General features: G+C 35.7%; 3 protein-coding genes across 3 annotated transcripts; all 3 read right to left on the bottom strand.

Annotated features, from left to right (window-relative positions):
* Positions 1-3,035: 3,035 nt before the first annotated feature.
* Positions 3,036-4,187, bottom strand: LOC141664765 (uncharacterized). Its single transcript, XM_074470720.1, has 3 exons — positions 3,881-4,187; positions 3,298-3,659; positions 3,036-3,092 (listed from the first exon to the last, which is right to left on the bottom strand). Exons 1-3 carry the CDS (start codon positions 4,185-4,187, stop codon positions 3,036-3,038), a joined length of 726 nt encoding a protein of 241 aa, XP_074326821.1.
* A 1,372-nt stretch (positions 4,188-5,559) lies between these two features.
* On the bottom strand, positions 5,560-7,071 carry LOC141668037 (AT-hook motif nuclear-localized protein 18-like). Its single transcript, XM_074474720.1, has one exon. It carries the CDS (start codon positions 6,568-6,570, stop codon positions 5,686-5,688), a length of 885 nt encoding a protein of 294 aa, XP_074330821.1. The 5' UTR covers positions 6,571-7,071; the 3' UTR covers positions 5,560-5,685.
* A 6,186-nt stretch (positions 7,072-13,257) lies between these two features.
* LOC141667128 (ATP-dependent Clp protease ATP-binding subunit CLPT2, chloroplastic-like) lies at positions 13,258-17,624 on the bottom strand. Its single transcript, XM_074473499.1, has 5 exons — positions 17,310-17,624; positions 17,163-17,201; positions 16,964-17,073; positions 14,705-14,884; positions 13,258-13,707 (listed from the first exon to the last, which is right to left on the bottom strand). Exons 1-5 carry the CDS (start codon positions 17,543-17,545, stop codon positions 13,550-13,552), a joined length of 723 nt encoding a protein of 240 aa, XP_074329600.1. The 5' UTR covers positions 17,546-17,624; the 3' UTR covers positions 13,258-13,549.
* Positions 17,625-18,037: the final 413 nt, after the last annotated feature.

The following is an 18,037-nucleotide window of genomic DNA, read 5'->3' as shown; positions in this document are numbered from 1 at the left end:
TATATATGTATAAGTATTGCGATAACACTAAAGAAGCTGGAGTGCAGGAACTGAATGTTATTCGTTCCACTGCAATTACCCTGAACTTAAATAATACAAACTGATCACCACGATATCAGCTAGATGTCCTACAAAATAGGCGCATCCAGATACATGGGAAACAGCCTCCAATAAAAACTCTGCACTACTAACTTATTCAAACTTAAACTCCTAAAACTACTCCCACGTATAGACTTGGTCGATACAAAACATAAAACCAAGTTAATACATGTTTACATAAATAAACAAACATATTTAAATAAAGTTCTAGTTTAGATTAAACCCAACAAACTCCCCCTTAATCTAAACTAGTTTATTTCAGACAAATTCTTGAGACCCAGAAGACTCCGCATCTTCTCAAACTTAACAATAGGCAATGCTTTTGTAAGAGTATCAGCTCGTTGATCATCTGTTTTCACGTACTTCAATTCAATCTGCCCACGTTCCACACAATCCCTGATAAAATGATAATGTATGTCGATATGTTTGGATCGACCATGAAACACTGGATTTCTAGCCAAGTCAATGGCTGACTTATTGTCCACATACAAAAGAACCGAACCTGGATCATCACCTGTAACCTCTGTTAGTAAGTTTTTTAGCCAGATACCTTGGCATGCCGCAACCGTAACTGCCATAAACTCCGCCTCACAGGAGGACAAGGCTACGCACTTTTGCTTCTGAGATACCCATGTAATGACACTTTTATTTAGATAAAAAACAACTCCTCCTGTGCTTCTTCTGTCGTCGATGTGCCCAGCCAAATCGCTGTCCGAATACCCCACAAGTTCGTTGTTACCACTGTTCTTGGTGTATATCAGGCCATAGTTAATCGTACCCTTTATATAACGAAGAATCCGTTTGACAGCATTGAGATGCAAAACTATGGGTCGTTCCATATACCGACTTACTACACCAACTGAAAAGGCAATGTCTGGTCTAGTGTGGACCAAGTAACGAACCCACTAAACTTTTGTATTTGGTTGAATTCACAACACTTCCTTCTGGATCTTTTGTAAGCACCGGTTTTGGGTCCATCGGATACTTTGTCGGATTACATCCAACCATGCCAGCCTTCTCGAGGATCTTGTTTGCATATGCAACTTGCTTGAGCTCCACAAAACCATCCCCTTGTGTCACCTGAATTCCCAGATAATAAGATAGCAGTCTGAGATCACTCATCTCAAAATGCTGTTCCATTTGTTTTTTGAACTTCTTTATCCCTTCCATGCTTGTCCATGTTATTAGGAGATCATCTACGTAAACGGCGACAACCAGGCATTCATCTTCGTCTCGTCTTGTGTAGACAGCATGTTCGAATGGGCACCTAGTCAAACCCATTCCCTCCAGACACATATTAAGTTTTGAATACCATGCCCGAGGGGCCTGTCGAAGCCCATACAAGGCTTTGCTCAACCTATAAACAAGATGTTCCTGACCTTTTTTAATAAATCCCTCCGGTTGGGAAACATACACCACTTCATTTAGTTCACCGTTTAGGAAAGCCGATTTCACGTCTAAGTGATTAATTTGCCATCCGTTTTTAGCAGCCAATGCAAGAAGCAGTCTCACTGTCTCAAGCCGTGTTACCGGGGCAAAAATCTCGTCAAAATCGATGCCCTGTTCTTGTACATAGCCCTTCGCTACTATCCGTGCTTTGTATTTTACTATCTCTCCACTTTCGTTTCGCTTAGCCTTGAATATCCACTTTAAGTCAATTGCCTTTTGTCCTTCAGGGAGTTTAGTAAGAATCCAAGTCTGATTTCTTTCAACAGCTTCTATCTCTCTTTCCATTGCTTCTCTCCATTCTTTTTTCTTTGTTGCTTGACTGTAATTCACCGGTTCATCTACTCCCATCAGGAGTAATTCTTCTGGAAGTTCTACCACCTCGGTTTCTTCGTACAGTTCTCTCAGCGATCTAAAGTTACGCGGATGGCTGTTGTCTGAGCTTTAGATCTCACTGGTTGTTCGAACAGAGGAAGAGTGAGGAGTGTTGTGCACTGTAGTTGAGTCTGTGCTGCTCTCACCGCTGATGTAATGTGACTACATTGGGGTTGTGTACCCCATATCATGCTCAGTTTCTCCTGTCACGTCTTTCTTGCTAGTTCCCATGTCAAGCACCGTATAATTCCTGTAGAAGCAGCTGGATTTTTTTTTCTGATTGTATCCATGGCCAGCCCGCCTTTTCATCAAATATCACGTCTCGACTTACCATAATTTGCTTGGTTAAGGGATCATAAAGTCTGTATCCTTTCGTGCCAAGCTCTCTGCAAAGATTCACAACCATCCTACTTCGATCATCCAATTTTTTTGTAAAAACAGCAGGAACTTTCATATAGGCAATGCACCCAAATATCCTTATATGCTCAAGATTTGGTTTCTCCCCCGTCAAGATTACATGAGGAGTTTGTGCAGAGAGTGCTCGTGTGGACAAACGGTTTAAGATGTAAACCGAGTATCTCACAGCTTCACCTCATAAAAACGCCGACAAGTCCATAGATTTCAAGAAACTCCGAGTCATTGCCACCACCGTACGATTCCTTCTTTCGACTACGCCGTTCTGTTGAGGTGTATACAGAGTGGTATATTTCCTTAGAATGCCATTTTCTTGATAATATGAGTTGAAAGCGTTTGAGCAGAATTCGCCGCCACGATCCGTGCGGAATGTCCTTATCTCAGTTGACCCCTTTTCCACCAGAGAACGAAATTTCTTAAACGCATCGAAAGCTTCACACTTTTCCCTGAGCATGTAGACCCACATATGCCTGCTATAGTCATCAACAAGAAGAAAGAAGTACTTATTTCCACTTGGCGTTGCTGGTGTCATTGGACCACAGATATCACCATGAACTAGCTCGAGAGTTTTGCTTACACGATACTGAGTTTGTGCAGGAAATGGTTTCCTGGACTGTTTAGCCATCAAGCATCCTGAACAATTCTCTTTTGGAGGTGTTATACTTGGCAGGCCCCCACCATTTTATTCTTAGACATGGAACTCAAAGCTTGAACGTTGACGTGTCCCAAGCGCTTGTGCCACAGCCAGGAAATCTCCTCTGTTTTAGACAGTAAACAAGCAGCATCACAGGTTTCAAGTTCAATTTTATACAGCCTGTTTCCCGATCTTTTAACTTTTATAAGAATGGTTCCTTGTTCATCATATATCCATAATCAATCCCCATTTAAAATAACTTTATTTCCATGTTCAGTTAATTGACCAAGAGATATAATGTTATTACGAAGATTGGGAATATAATATACCTCATGGAACTTCTTTACTCCTCCATTTTTACACTTGAAAGTCACAGTCCCTTTGCCCTTTATGTCCACAGTTGACCCGTCTCCGAAACGCGCCTTCCCTGTTACTTTTTCATCTAACTTACTGAATTTAAATTTCTGTCCGGTCATATGATTACTTGCGCCGTTATCCAAGTACCAAATATTTGACACTTCTTTGTTGTTCTCACCATTTGCAAGCAAGTTGGGCCTTATATTTCTTTCATTCAGGAGCAATTCACCTTGTCCACATTTTGTCATTAACAGAGTTGGTTCGTCGTCTGTGGTCTGTGACATATTCACCTCCAATAGATGACTTTTCTCACGCTTTGGATTTCGACATTCGGCTGCGTAGTGACCATAGGCAAGACAATTAAAGCACCAAATTTTGCTTCTATCTCGTCCCGTACGGCCACCACGGAACTCATCTCCATTTTGGCGTCCCCGGATATTAGACCGTTTGATCCATTCGTCTCTGGTTAACAGCAAATGACCCCTTCTTGTTTTTCTTTCTTAATCCACTCCTCTTCTGTGAGCAGTAACTGTCCGCCCACAGGTTCTTCCTAACCCTTGAGTCGTTCTTCGTGGGCCTTTAATGACCCGATTGCTTCTTCTACAGATATTGTATCGAGATCACCAAATTGTTCGATTGTAGATGCTATTTGTAAGAACTTGGCTGGCACTGCCCTCAAGAGTTTCTTTACGACATAGCTTTCTTCCACGCTTTCACCCAGAGCCCGAATATTAGCAACCAGTCCGTTCAGTTTAAGGTAGAAGTCGTCCAATGGTTCTCCATTCTTCATTTTCAGGGACTCGAAATCTGCTTTCAAAGTCTGTACTTTCGCCTTTTTAACACGTTCTGCGCCGAGACACATCATTTTAAGTGTCTCCCACGCTTCTTTGGTTTCTCGGCAAGTGACAGAAGAAAGTCCTCGGGTATTCCCTGAAAGATAACTGCCATGGCCAGCTTGTCAACCTTCTCTTCCACAGCCCCCTTAGGGTCGGACGGTTCTATAGCTTGCCAAACCCCATGTGCTTGCATGAACACCCTCATTTTAATGGCCCATGCAGTGTAATTGTCTCGAGTTAACATCGGGTAATTTAAGCCAACTCCTCCCTCTCTTACCTTTCCTGTTTCCATCGCCTTTCCTGCTTCCATCGTTGTTTTCTTGGGCATGTATTTTGGCATCCGCCAACGACCTCGCTTTGATACCACGTATAGATAACAACCTGCAACACCTCCTGTATATATATATATATATATATATATATATATATATATATATGTGTGTGTGTGTGTGTGTGTATACACCAGAATTATATATATGTATAAGTATTGCGATAACACTAAAGAAGCTGGAGTGCAGGAACTGAATGTTATTCTTTCCACTGCAATTACCCTGAACTTAAATAATACAAACTGATCACCACGATATCAGCTAGATGTCCTACAAAACAGGCGCATCCGGATACGTGGGAAACAGTCTCCAATAAAAACTCTGCACTACTAACTTATTCAAACTTAAACTCCTAAAACTACTCTCACGTATAGACTTGGTCGATACAAAACATAAAACCAAGTTAATACATGTTTACATAAATAAACAAACATATTTAAATAAAGTTCTAGTTTAGATTAAACCCAACAATGGTAACAGCAGAGTTCGCAGAAGCGTTGGCAATTAATGAAGCTTTGTCATGGATTAAGTCTAGTGACTGGCAGGTGGTGCAGCTGGAGTTGGATTGTTTGACGGCGGTTCAAGCAATTCGTAGCAAGGTGGAGATGAGATCGTGTTTTGGTTTGGTGGTGAGGAGTGTCGGAGAGAGCTCCGTCTTTCAAACATTGTTTTTTTATTTTTTATTAAACGATCTGCAAATATGGTTGTTCATTGTTTCGCAAGAGCAAATATTCTGATCGTAATTTTGATAGGAGGGATGTTTCTATTGAATTCCATGATTGTATTTTGAAGGAGTCAGTTCATGAATAAAATTTCTTCGCTTTTGTCAAAAAAAAATTGACAATTTATAAAATATGGATTTTTAGAGTGTGCCCTTGATATACATTAGAAAAATCGTTTAGGTATGTTCTTTATTGAATTTATTATCACAAATCAATTTCATCTCATAATTAATAAAAACTCACACACTCGATTTAAAAAAAAAACTCACACACTTTGTCCTTCAATATTCAGTAAAGTGAAATAAAAATGAAAACACATGTAATGCTCGAATTAAACAACCCCAATGAAATGCGTGAATAATACAACTAACATTTTCTAATCAACCTTTCCTAAATCAACAATATGCTAACTCAATTACCAATTTAAAAAGATGTTTGAATTAATCAACATTAACAATACAAAGTAAGTTTGCTCAGTAAGGAGGCCTACCCGTAGCCCAAAATGCTTCCGTTGGTAACTGTATAGAGTTTAAGAGATTAGGAGGCATTCCATGAAATAGCGACGGATCAGCTAGCAACTGTTGCTGATTCTGTAGCGCATTCTGTCCCACAGGAGATCCAAGTGAACCTCCGCCTGGTAATGGCAGCCCCGGGGCGTCCTCCTCCAACGGCAGCCTCTCGTACTCGGCATTACTAAAAGAAGCTGCCATGACAACAACTGGACCCGACGCTAAAAGTACCCCAACCACACTCCCTCCAACAACTTGCCCTTGACCACCAGCCAGATATATTGTTAGTCCAATAGTTTCTGGCGGGGCTGGTGGTGGCAAGAACGATCCCGAGAGAGATAGTATTTCGAAACGGCCTTGTAATGTCATAACTGCGCCAGGCGAAGCTGGTTGACGAAGTGTCACATTAGTAACCGTTCCATTTCCGCTCAAGACACAAACACCTCGTTGGCGTCTGCGTGCAAATGTAGCTACACTATCCATTATGTCGCATCCATCAGCAATTTCCATTACATGGGTTCGGAATGCGTTAGCACTGTCCCGTGAGATGATGATAGGTTGTTGGGGTTTGTTTTTTGATCCTGCTGGCCGGCCTTTGGGACGCCTTAAGTTTTCCGCTTCTTTTCCTTGGCTGCCGCCTCCATTAATTATGTCATCGTTGTTCTTGTCATCCCTGAGGCGTTTGAGTCCACTTGTGTCACTTTGTTCTTCTTCGGAGTTTTGCTGTTGCTGCTGCAGCTGGTGGTGAAATTGCTGTTGGTGGTGGTGGTGTTGGAGATTAAAATCTCTTGTGTGGAAAGCAGGTGGAAGAGAATTATGGCCGTGGCCTGATGCACTTCCTGGATCCATTCCTCTCTCTCTCAAAAAAACCCTAATTTTCGTCTAATTCTAAGATCAAGAAAGTGAGTTAAAAAGCAAGTCAAGACTTTTTTCTCTTATAAGCTGCTAGTAGAAAAATACATATATAAGCATAATTGTGTTTGATGAACAAGAAATTAAAGGAAATAAATTATGAGTGGACTTCAATATATGTATATATAGCAACGAAATAATTAATCTCAGCCAGTAACTAAGATGAATCAAGCCAGCTCTAAACTAATTGATTCTTAAATTTTAAAAGGGAAGTACATAATAGATCATAGATTAACAAAGCCCCATATATATATGTAGTTGTGGGTTTAGTGTAGGGTTTAAGAAAGTGATTAGGGTTGAACAAGAAATAAGGAGAGAAATGAAATGATAGGGGGGTTGTCTAGGGTTTGGAGGAAAAAATGAATGGATAAGGATGAGAAGAAGGATGATTGATGTGATGGGGTTGTGCTGTGGTTAAGGTAAAGGCTGCTTGCTTGCGTATGGCCGGTGTATGAATGGCCCCCTCTGCTTTCTCCTTTCATGTGTTTACTCCTAATTAAGCTCCTTTCACATCCACAAAGATATGTTATTTAATTTATCTAAACCGGTTTTTCTGGTCCTTGAGATGGTCCTAATCTCCTTTTACATCCACAAAGATAATATATTAGTATTATTTTCTGTTGTCATTTTCCCTCCTGTTCTCAGAAATAGCCATTTGTTTTCTTGGAGATTAGTGATGTTAAATACATGGCAAGAGTTGAGACTAAATGCTTGCTTACGGCATATTAATATTTGAATAGATACACAAGGTAAAAAAATTTGCTTAAGACCTAAAGATAGATTGTCATTGATGTTCTTATTCCCATAAATGAATAATCTTGTCAAAAAAATATAATTATTTTAATATGAACATTATTTTAACCTCAAATTATAAATAATCTTGATAAAGGAATGTGATTCTCCCTCCAAGAGCATCTATTTACAAAGGTAACATATAAAACTCAAATTAAAAAAAAAATGTAACCTTCAAGTTTGTACAATACCCTGAAAGCTGAGAATTACTACACAAGTAATAAGTGGCTAATACTTTTTTTTAATCTTGGTAAAGAGATTAAGAGAGTCAAAGCCTTGTAATATTTGTTAAGGCATAGACTGTACAATTATTGTTTAAGGTTCTCTGGCAGTAGGTCTTCAAGTTTGGTTGTAAAGTGAACTTTTTTCTTGTACAAAAAATAATTTTGTTGTGCAGGTCCCAAACTCTAATAATAATTAATGTGTGTCTTCGTCTCAATGTATGTCCGTTTAAATTTGTAATCTTAGGTCTCCTAAATATATATATATATAGTCTATATAAACTCTGTTACTATTAAGCAGCATAGATTAGACACTAGTACAAACATAATTGAGGGAGGGAGATCAGTTGATGAGGTGGTAGCCTGGCATGGGGTGGGTGAGTGAAGAAGAAACGACGCGGGTGTAGCGCTGACATTACAGGGAGACACACAAAAGACAGACTCAACAGCCTTAAAACACAATGAGAGAACCTAATCCTGATCCTAATCTTAATCTTATTGTATCTGTGTGTGTGCAGGCATGCTAATAACACACACACGCACATTTTTTCACAGTTTTGATACACATGGGAGGGAAGTACGAGAACCGCATATTCGTATAACATTGGTACGTAAAAAGAACGTTATCATCAAATAACATTACCATCATACATTTGTGTCCCATTTTCCTACAGTCTTGGTGTGTTGTTTTTAGTTTCTCAAGCTCACCATTGCTTGCATGACCCTTGGGGGTGAACTCCTATGCAATAAAAGATGCCCTTTGTCGCCTCTCCTCTCTCTTGACTTAATTAGGTTTAAATTTAAATGACTTGCATGCATCATATATATATTTCTAAATTTTAAGCATCCCCCCCATCCCTATCCCTACACCCACCCCCACTACATTAGCATCACCCTGGTCTCTCCCTCACGCCTTCTTTCTCGAATTTTTTGTACAAGAAAAAAGCCTGATAAATGTAAGATATTTAGAAGTGAAATATATTAATGGAGTGGCTAAAAGATACTTGACCAGTAACTAATGGAAGCAAAGAAATCGAATATATTAATGGAGGGGCTATTACTTCTATTTTCAATAAACTTTGTTTTTAATACAAATAGACTTCTATTCTTTGTAAATTTTATTTTCTTTTTATTTAGTATTCATCCAATTGTCTATTTACTTTATAAAATAAAAATATTTTTTAAACGATTTGTTAATAATATCGAAAATTTATTAAGTTACGTTAAATTAAGTAAAATAACTTTATTTATTTTTAAATTTAGAAAAACTATAAACTACTAAGTAAACTCCTAACCCGAACTGACTTATATTCTCTGTAAACTTTATTCATTTAGAAATTATATTAAAAATTTATTAAGTTACGTTAAATTAAGTAAAATAATATATATATTTACTTTTATTTTGAAAAACTAATAACTACAAAGTAAACTATTAACAAAAATTGACTTCTATTCTCGGTAAATTTTATTTTCTATAATATTATTTTAAATATAATTAAGTAATAGCAAATGACTTTAGTAACATTTATTAACTTTTAAACTGAAAATTATTGATTTAACGATTGTATTTGTTACTCTCCATTACAACGTTTATTTACTTTAAATTAAAAAACATATTTTAACACTAACAAATTTACGGATTGTATTTAGATTATATTAACTAATATTAAATTAAGTTTAATAACATATATTTACTTTTAATTCATAAATTAATTTTTATCTATAATTAAGTAATATTAAATAAACTATATTGAAAAGGCTAATTATAAGATAATTATCAAATTATATTCTTTAATATTAAATTATCCAAAGAACAGATATTTGGTTTATAGAATAGAGATACAATTCGTTTCACAAAAATAAAACTAATGTGTTAGATTTCTATATCAAGTAAAACAATACAAAAATAGAATTATAGTGGAAAATTTTATAACTGATTCAATTTTTTTTAACCACATAACTATTAATTAGATTCTTTTTAACCACATAACTATTTTTTGCAAGTACCAATTTAATATTGATATTAATATATTAATTTGTATTTGTATTTTGCACGGATTATGAATAATTCTCTACAAATATTAATTCAATATTTTTAATCTCAAACCCGTGTTTAGCACGGGTTATCAACTATCTATACTAATAAGTAAACCATGTTTAGGTCCTAAATTTTGGTACTCACTAGAAAATTATACAACTATTTTTAAAATTTTATGTAATAAAATCTCAACTGACAAAAATTAACTTCTACTCTCTGTAAATTTAATTTTCCTTTAATTTTTATTTGTTGCTGAACATCCAAACGTAGGTTTGTTTTAAAATAATCGTATTAGTAAGTTAACATGTCAAATTTATATAAGTAAATAATTAGGTGCATGCATAGCTAGAACTATACGGTGAAATTTTAGAGTTACACTTAATTTTGATTTTTTTTTCTTTTTTTTATCGTAGGTAACTCGCAGTCGCTACCCTTCGGGTGCGCACTGGGTAAACCCGACGGGTTCACGCAATAGCCTGCAAACCACGTGAACCAAGTTAAACCGCATTTAAGCGACATGCTCTAACTCAGAAGGTATAATCATAAATTCTTCTCTCGTGGGATTCAAACCTGTGACCAAGAGGATAGTTATCCCTCTTTAATTTTGATTTTTTTAACTACATATTTTAACAACATTTTATATATTATATTTATATCTATATTTTGCACGGATTATGAGTTTCAGTTTTATGCAAATAATAATATGATTTTATTATTTTTAATTTTGGGTCCGTCACTACAACAAATCTGGCAATTTACGACGGTTTTTTTGAACTGAAATCGACGTAATTGAGTCATTTACGACGGAAAAAACTTGTCATTTTTGGTCGAGTTGTAAGTTCGTTTTTCGTCACAAGATAAAATTGCGTCGCAAGTTAGGAAGTAGGGGCCCATATACTCAATAAAATAATAAATCTACTTACGACGGAATATATTAAGAACTTTCAATTAGTTTGAAGACTTTGCAACTGAAAGGATACAATAAAAATTAAAATGTTTCAAGAACTTAAAATCTGCTAGATTGGTGCTCATACTATAAAAATTAAAATGTTTCAAGAACTTTCAATTAGTTTGAAGACTTTGCAACTGAAAGGATACAATACAATGATGGTGATGGAAAAGGTGAAAACTAAACTAACTAAAAAGTCAGCATCATTGTTAGTGGCATACAGATACAAGTGTCTTCTTTTTAAAGTTATAAGGGTAAACAAGGCAATGAATTTTGTAATCCAATTAGAGTTTTGGATCAGTTCAAAAGGATGTAAAAGGGTTAATAAAAGTCCCCATGTGAAAGGGAACACAAAGCATGGGAATCTTAACACATATAATGCTGTTGCATGTTTCTCCTTTCTCACAAGCCCCCCACTGTTTGCGCTATAAGCCTGCATTTCATTTGCTTATCTTTCTGGGAAAACTAGCTACTTGATCCAGGGATTTCATTATCTTAGCTTTCTTGTTTAATTTTCTTAGTTATTTCTTATTTAAATATTGAATTTTGTATTATTCTAACGATAAAGACTAAGCTAACGACAAACATTGACGAAGGGCGCATGTGTAGTATGATTCTGGTCAATTTTTAGTCCAGCTACCCATGGATTGATAAATTACCAATAGCAATTACAGTATCAGATTGTGATTAACCTCTGCTTAGTTTTTGACTTTCTTCCTTGTTAAGTGTTTGCTAAACTATAATCCTTTCTAAATTTTGATTAATCTCTGGTTCTGAATGATACGGTTGAGTGCTTAAATGATAATTATCTATAATATAATTAACGTTCTAAAACCTTACTCCCTCTGTCCCATTCATTTCTATACACTTTCCTTTTTTGGATGTCTTATTTAATTCTATACATTTCAAACTTACCAAAAATAGTAAAAAATTTATAATATAAAATTCAACTATACCCACTACTTTCTCCCACTACACTCACTTTATTCATTAAATATTGGATGTCCTACCACTTTAACCAACTTTATACTTTTTCTCTCTAAATTACTCTTTTTCTTTCTCTCTCATCCCACTATCTTAACAAAAGTAATATTATTTTATTATGTTTCTTGTCCTCCGTGCCCAAACCATTTGTATACAAATGGCTGGGACGGAGGGAGTACTTGTTAAGGTGTAAAGGCGGTACTAGGTGCTAGTCCACCGCCTAACTGCCTAGGCGGTAAGGCACTCGCATAGGCGACCATTAGACGGATTATACTTTTGGCTATATATATTGGTTTTTTTATACACATATATTTATATATTATAATAAAATAGAATAATGTAGTTATACTACTGAAGTATTGTACACAAATTACAAACAAATAAATTTACTATATGTGCGTGTGGGTGTGGGTGTTTGTTAAGATTAAAAGAATAATAACTTGATAATAATACTAAATCAATTTTTTGTTAGGAGATAATTCGTTCTCCTTTTTCCTCTTTAGATTGTTGTAGATGAGGTTTTAGTGGTGAGTTTTGATGGATATAATGTTTACAACACAATATAGATCCATTATAACTCAAATATGGATAAATCTGGTCAAAAGTTATTTGGGCATGGTTGACTTGAAACTAGGCGAAAATAAGACTGGACTAGGCGGACTTAGGCGTCGCCTATCCCTTAAAAATTAAGACGGATTGGACACCTTTCAGTTTTTTGCCGCCTAATCGCCTAGGCGACGCCTTGACAACTATGTCTAAAACAGATTATATTCGGTGCCAAGGACAAGTTTGAGTGCTAATAATGTGTAATTGAGACGAGCTATAGGAGAGAAGAAAACTAGGAATTAATATATCTCTTCATTTGTAAAAAAAATGTACCATTTATTATGCAAAGTATAAATTTGACAGAAAATTTAGTTTAAGATGTAGTTTCCTTCTTAATATCAAAATAATAGATTCCAAGATGTAAGATTAACTGCAACAATCGACTCTAAATATCTGCCTATATTATATAGATGTAATAATAAATTACGAGAATGAACAGGAAACAAAGCTGCAAGTTGATAATATTTGTTTTAAAATTACTCAACAGCAAGATTCTGAATTAAAAAACAAAGGATAAGAATGACTGGACGTTTAAACATTTAAAGATTCAATGAAAACAAACGAAGCTGTAAGTTGATAATGTTTGTTTTAAAAATACTTAACAGCAAGATTCTCCAACTGTACTGCTGTCTTCGTATGTACAAACTCCGGTTCATAGGGAAAGTATGATTAAATTAAACACCAGATTGAGACTGAAGGAAATTATTCACAAGTACTTGCGTTGCCTGCTATCACTTTATATGTGTTAATTATAATCCTGTTGTTTTTTTTATTATGTAGTATGTACTCGAGTTCTGAGTAAATACAGGGTTGCACAGTTGTCCTTTTGGTTGCTATAGACACATAAGAATGTTTAAGTATTCCTGTTACTAACTTTACTATGTACTTGTAAGATAAGCTTGAAGTCAACAACTTATACATTCCCTTAATGTATTGGAAAAATATACTAGGAGCTCCAAACTTATAAATTTTAATTAGCATCACCTTGTCTATTTATTTGCTTATTATTATTAAGAGTTAAAGAGCTTTATACATTGAGCAAAATTATGTGATATTGTCTATTGATTCTGCAGCTAATTAAAGTACAATTTACAAACCTCTGACTTCTGAGATTACAGGGTTCATATTTGTATTTTGTAAACTCATATTCATGTAAACAAACTGCAGAAGAGACCAATTACAGCTGGTTACTCTTGTCAGTCTTGTGGCTTTGCAAAGGTTGCATATTTGCATATTACAAAATTTCTCTAAGAATTGTTGGCAACAATGGCAGTCTATCGGCTTCAGAAAACAACATGGTTTGCGATTCGAATGAGTTTAATGCGGTTAACTTTCAACATAACCAGGTTCCGAAATTAAAGAATAAAGTTGTTGGGCTGTTTCACTGTTGAAGCCAAGGGTAGCCATTACCTTGTGACCAGGTGATTCCTCTTCAGACCATATTCCAAGAAGCTGATGTACTGTGGTGACTTCCCCATCTTCGCCTGAATTTATACAAGTAATGGATATTAAATTCTGGTTTAATAACATGTTTAATCAGGGAGCACAATAAAGTCCTTTATGATATATTTAAGCCGCAAGGGCGGTATTTACAATTTATTCCAAACAGACTTTCATCATGAAAGTTTCATGTAATTACTAAGAGCGGGATACTGTAACTTCCCATTACTTGTTGAATTTAGTTTATTTATTTCTATGATATATCTCACGCTGCATAGCTAATTTTCTGGCAGAAACTTTGCACAGCCACAAAACCGTAACATGTTCCAGGTGTAAGATGCAGTGTTTTTAACAGTTAGATAGAAGTAGTGACTTTTTTGAGGAAAAATTGCAGGTAGAACAGCTAGATCATCATCAGGGATGAATCCCAATTTTTGGGGTTCTACTGGCTAGCACTGCCCTGTGGAACGTTTCTAGCTCGTGATGTCTATCTTGGGCTCAAGGCAGAGACAGAGGTTAGAAAAATTAACAAAAATTAAAACTTCGAAGATATTTGCATGACTACAACGGATGGTCTAATAATGGTAAATCACGACACTGGCGATATGTAATTATGTATATATTCTTCAACAGTTCAACCTAAGTTTAAGAGCAAGAAACTATTAAGCAATACAGGTCTCTCGAGAAATCGAAACGCATTACACTGAGCATGCAACCAGACTACGTACAGCATGTATTTAATAGGATTGGAAATATTTTCTACACAAACTTGCACCACCTATCATACTTCACATTTCTTCATCATTGTATGAAAATTATATGAAACAATACCATAGATGTAGAAGTAGTCAATGTAGCAAGTAGAAAACTAAGTGAACATAAGGAACCTATATATATATATATATATATATATATATATATATGGGTCGAAATTATGCATGCTCAACATCTGGATTCCAATATTACCAAGATTACTTAACAAGAGATGGAATTCAGCAAGCAAACTAAAAACAAATCCAAGCAGGCGAACTAAACACTTACCAGATTTCAACTTTTGCTCGATAGCCCAATCAAGAGCCCTTTGAGCTTCTTCAGTTAGAGGAGGATGCTCGGGACTGAAGAAGTACATGTCGGCTTTTCCAAGCAACTTCACAATTTCTTCGCGCACTTTCATAAGTGTTACGCCATTTGTTCGCAAAATTTTTGAAGCCTGATTTGTTCCTAGATGAATTAAAACGATGCCATTTGTATTAAAAACTAATCCGTGTTGATACTTACATTCTAATGCCAAGAGAGGAGACTGTATTTTATAAAAATAAACACACAAGACATTTATCTATGATCTTTTCCTGGCCCCATTATTGGTACCCTGTTCCTCTCTTTTCCCGAAGGAGAAAAACAATTTCAGAGAACGGATAGGAACACATACTACCATACTCATATAATCACTAGGACAGTTGCACTATTAGTACTATACGATAGGCAGAGTATCAGACTTGATAAAAATAAAATGGCACTGCTAAGAAGTAAAACATATATTCATATCTGGGAAGTTTCTTTAAGCAATCCTATAAACATCAGGAAGCAAACACAATAAAGTCACATTCATAATGTTAATGTTGGTTTTAAGCATTGTCAAATATGACCCCGTTATTGAAAGCCCATGTTTGCTCAAAATCATGAAGAGAAACCTACAATCTAGAACAACATTATAGTAATATTTATATTACATCTTGTGGCCATTTTCCCATTCAACTAGATAGTGGCATGTCACTTCATCGGGACTAAAAGCCATGATAGAATCTTTTTCGGAAAAATGTTCTGGATTTTACCCTCACCAGACACTTAGGGCAATTGGTCAAATACCAAAACAATACTCAAGGCCAGGAGTCTCAAATTACCATAAAGTAATAAACTAATCTAAACACACAAACTTGATCCCATAATATAGAAATAACCACTTGCAACCCTATAAATCCTAGCAACCCAAAAGGGAAAGGTATTCAGAAAATCCCATACATGTACACATGTAAAGTAACTCAAACTATGGTCCAACACTTTAGTGACCTAGGCAGCACTGTCATCATTGTTTGCTTACTGGTGCAGGCGTGCAGCTAACAAGCACCTCAGAGATCATAGTAACTTTTAGGTTACATATCGTGGCATTTTCGTGTTCAACAAGATTGTAGCATGTCACTTTTTCAGGATCTAAAGCCAAATCAGATCTCCTCTGAAAATATCTGTCTGGTCCAACCAAAATTTCTCATGCTATATAAATAACAGCAAGATATATACATTGCTGCCTCCACTTGCTACCATGAGGCAACATTATATCATGATTAGTTACTTGCTCATTCAATTTTCAACTTCATGCTCACAATTTTAACTAACTAAACCAATATCAACAGCAAAATAAATTAGATACCATCAACACTGGCACTATCAATATTAACAAACTAACGATCTCTAATAAGTAACGCATACAGAAACTTGTTACAACTACGTACAAAACAATGTACATTAGCGGCTGAAGCGTAGGTTTGATACACATGATGTACAGGACCCGATTGCTTTGGATGTAATTGACGACTGTAATGAGTGGTTGCTTGGAAAAAGCCTTGATGATGAAGATGTGGATCCCAATTATGTGCATGAAGGAGAAGATCTTAGTTGGGACGATGTCTGCATTGCTTCTAGAGTTGAAGAACCACTTTATCGCACTAGGTGCTTGACAAGAAACATGAACACCTCAAAATCAAGTGAAAGAGCTGGTTCTTCTCAAAGTCTTCGAGACGAAGATGATGATGAGGAAGAAAGAGAATTCGAGGGTCCCGTGATCGAGCTAAATGATTTGGAAACCTTTGACTTGCTAAATGTCATCGATTGATAGTTCAATGACATTCCTTCTAAGATGATATTCTACTAAGAGAGACTTCTTATTATGTTTATTTCAACCAAGTTGATATTTCTACTAAGCTGTAGACTTCTTACTATGTTCATTCCTACTAAGTTGCAGACTTATTATTATGCTCGAAAATAAAAGTACTATTCTATAGTTAAACATTAGAATTAATATTTTCATAAGTATTGATGTATAAATACATATAATTACATAATTAATTTCATTTTTGGCAAAAAAAAGTTGTGCGAGTAATCGTGCTTCGCGAGTTGCGATTCAACATCGGAACTTGCACTTTTTTCGATTTTGTGCATTTCACAACAGTGCATTAGCCTAAAGACACTCCTCCATCTATCCGATAAACCTAACAATATAAAACATACAATACCAATTAAACTAACCCTCAATCAAAATTCCCATAAGGAGTGCTTCTGTCCCGGTATTCGGATACTTGAGCTTTCTTGCTTCCAATTCACCCATAGCAAAAGACTTTATAGCCTTTGAAGACCACCTATTTTTAGTCAACCAACTTCAATCAAATCCATAACAAGAAAACCCAATTACAAAAATTCAAGAAAATTAAATTTAAACAAAACTCACTTAGGAACCTTAACAGTAGATGAAACCCCATCTGATTTTCTGCACAAAACATCATAAAGATCAAAACTTTATGGCCTAATCACCTCAAAATCACTCAAATTATACACCAAATTCAAATATTCATAAAAGGGTGTCATAAAAACTTACTTAGTTGGAAGACTAGAGACCACAGTAGCAGTAATAATGGGTAAATGTTTAAAAGTTACTGGTCTTAAATTTGAGGAGTGAAGAGAGAGCTTTGTTGTGCCTAGCCATGAATTGTTTAAGCTATGGGGTTTGAGATTTTGGGTCAATGTTGGTGAAAACGGGTCGGGTTTTCTGCAATCGGGTCGAGTGAATCGGGTTGCATTTGGGGTTTTGAAGAAAGATTGAGTAGCAGCCATTTTGAGAATAAAAATGACTTCTTGGAGCGGAGAGCTCTATGGATAGGAGCAGTAGGCACTAGCAAATAAAAATGTTAACGACGACGTACTACAATAATCTTGAAATAAATCTGTTTGGGCTTTTTATTTGATGGGCTGACCCATGGATAAAATATCCTAACATGGACAAAGTTTGCATAGTCCCTTTTTTTTTTTTTTTTTCGCTAAATATTGCATAGTCCCTTTTTATTGTAAAGGGTGAAATAGTTTTTTTATCATAAACCAGCAGACCCAACTAGGGCCGTCAATGGATCGGAAATCCGGTCCGGTCCGATCTGAAAACTAATGGAGCGGATATAGATTACTTAAAAATAAATTTGATCCGGAAAAAATCCGACCAGGTAACGATTCGATCTGATAAGTATCAAATATGAATTTATGCCGATCTGATCCGTTAATGATTCGATCCGGATAATTTATATACTTGGGTTCTGCTAAATTTCCTATAATTTG

This window comes from Apium graveolens, chromosome 6 (assembly GCF_009905375.1).
Source record: "Apium graveolens cultivar Ventura chromosome 6, ASM990537v1, whole genome shotgun sequence".
Taxonomy (NCBI): domain Eukaryota; kingdom Viridiplantae; phylum Streptophyta; class Magnoliopsida; order Apiales; family Apiaceae; genus Apium; species Apium graveolens.
The sequence above is the reverse complement of the archived record's forward strand: the minus strand, read 5'-3'. Positions and strand labels throughout refer to the sequence as shown.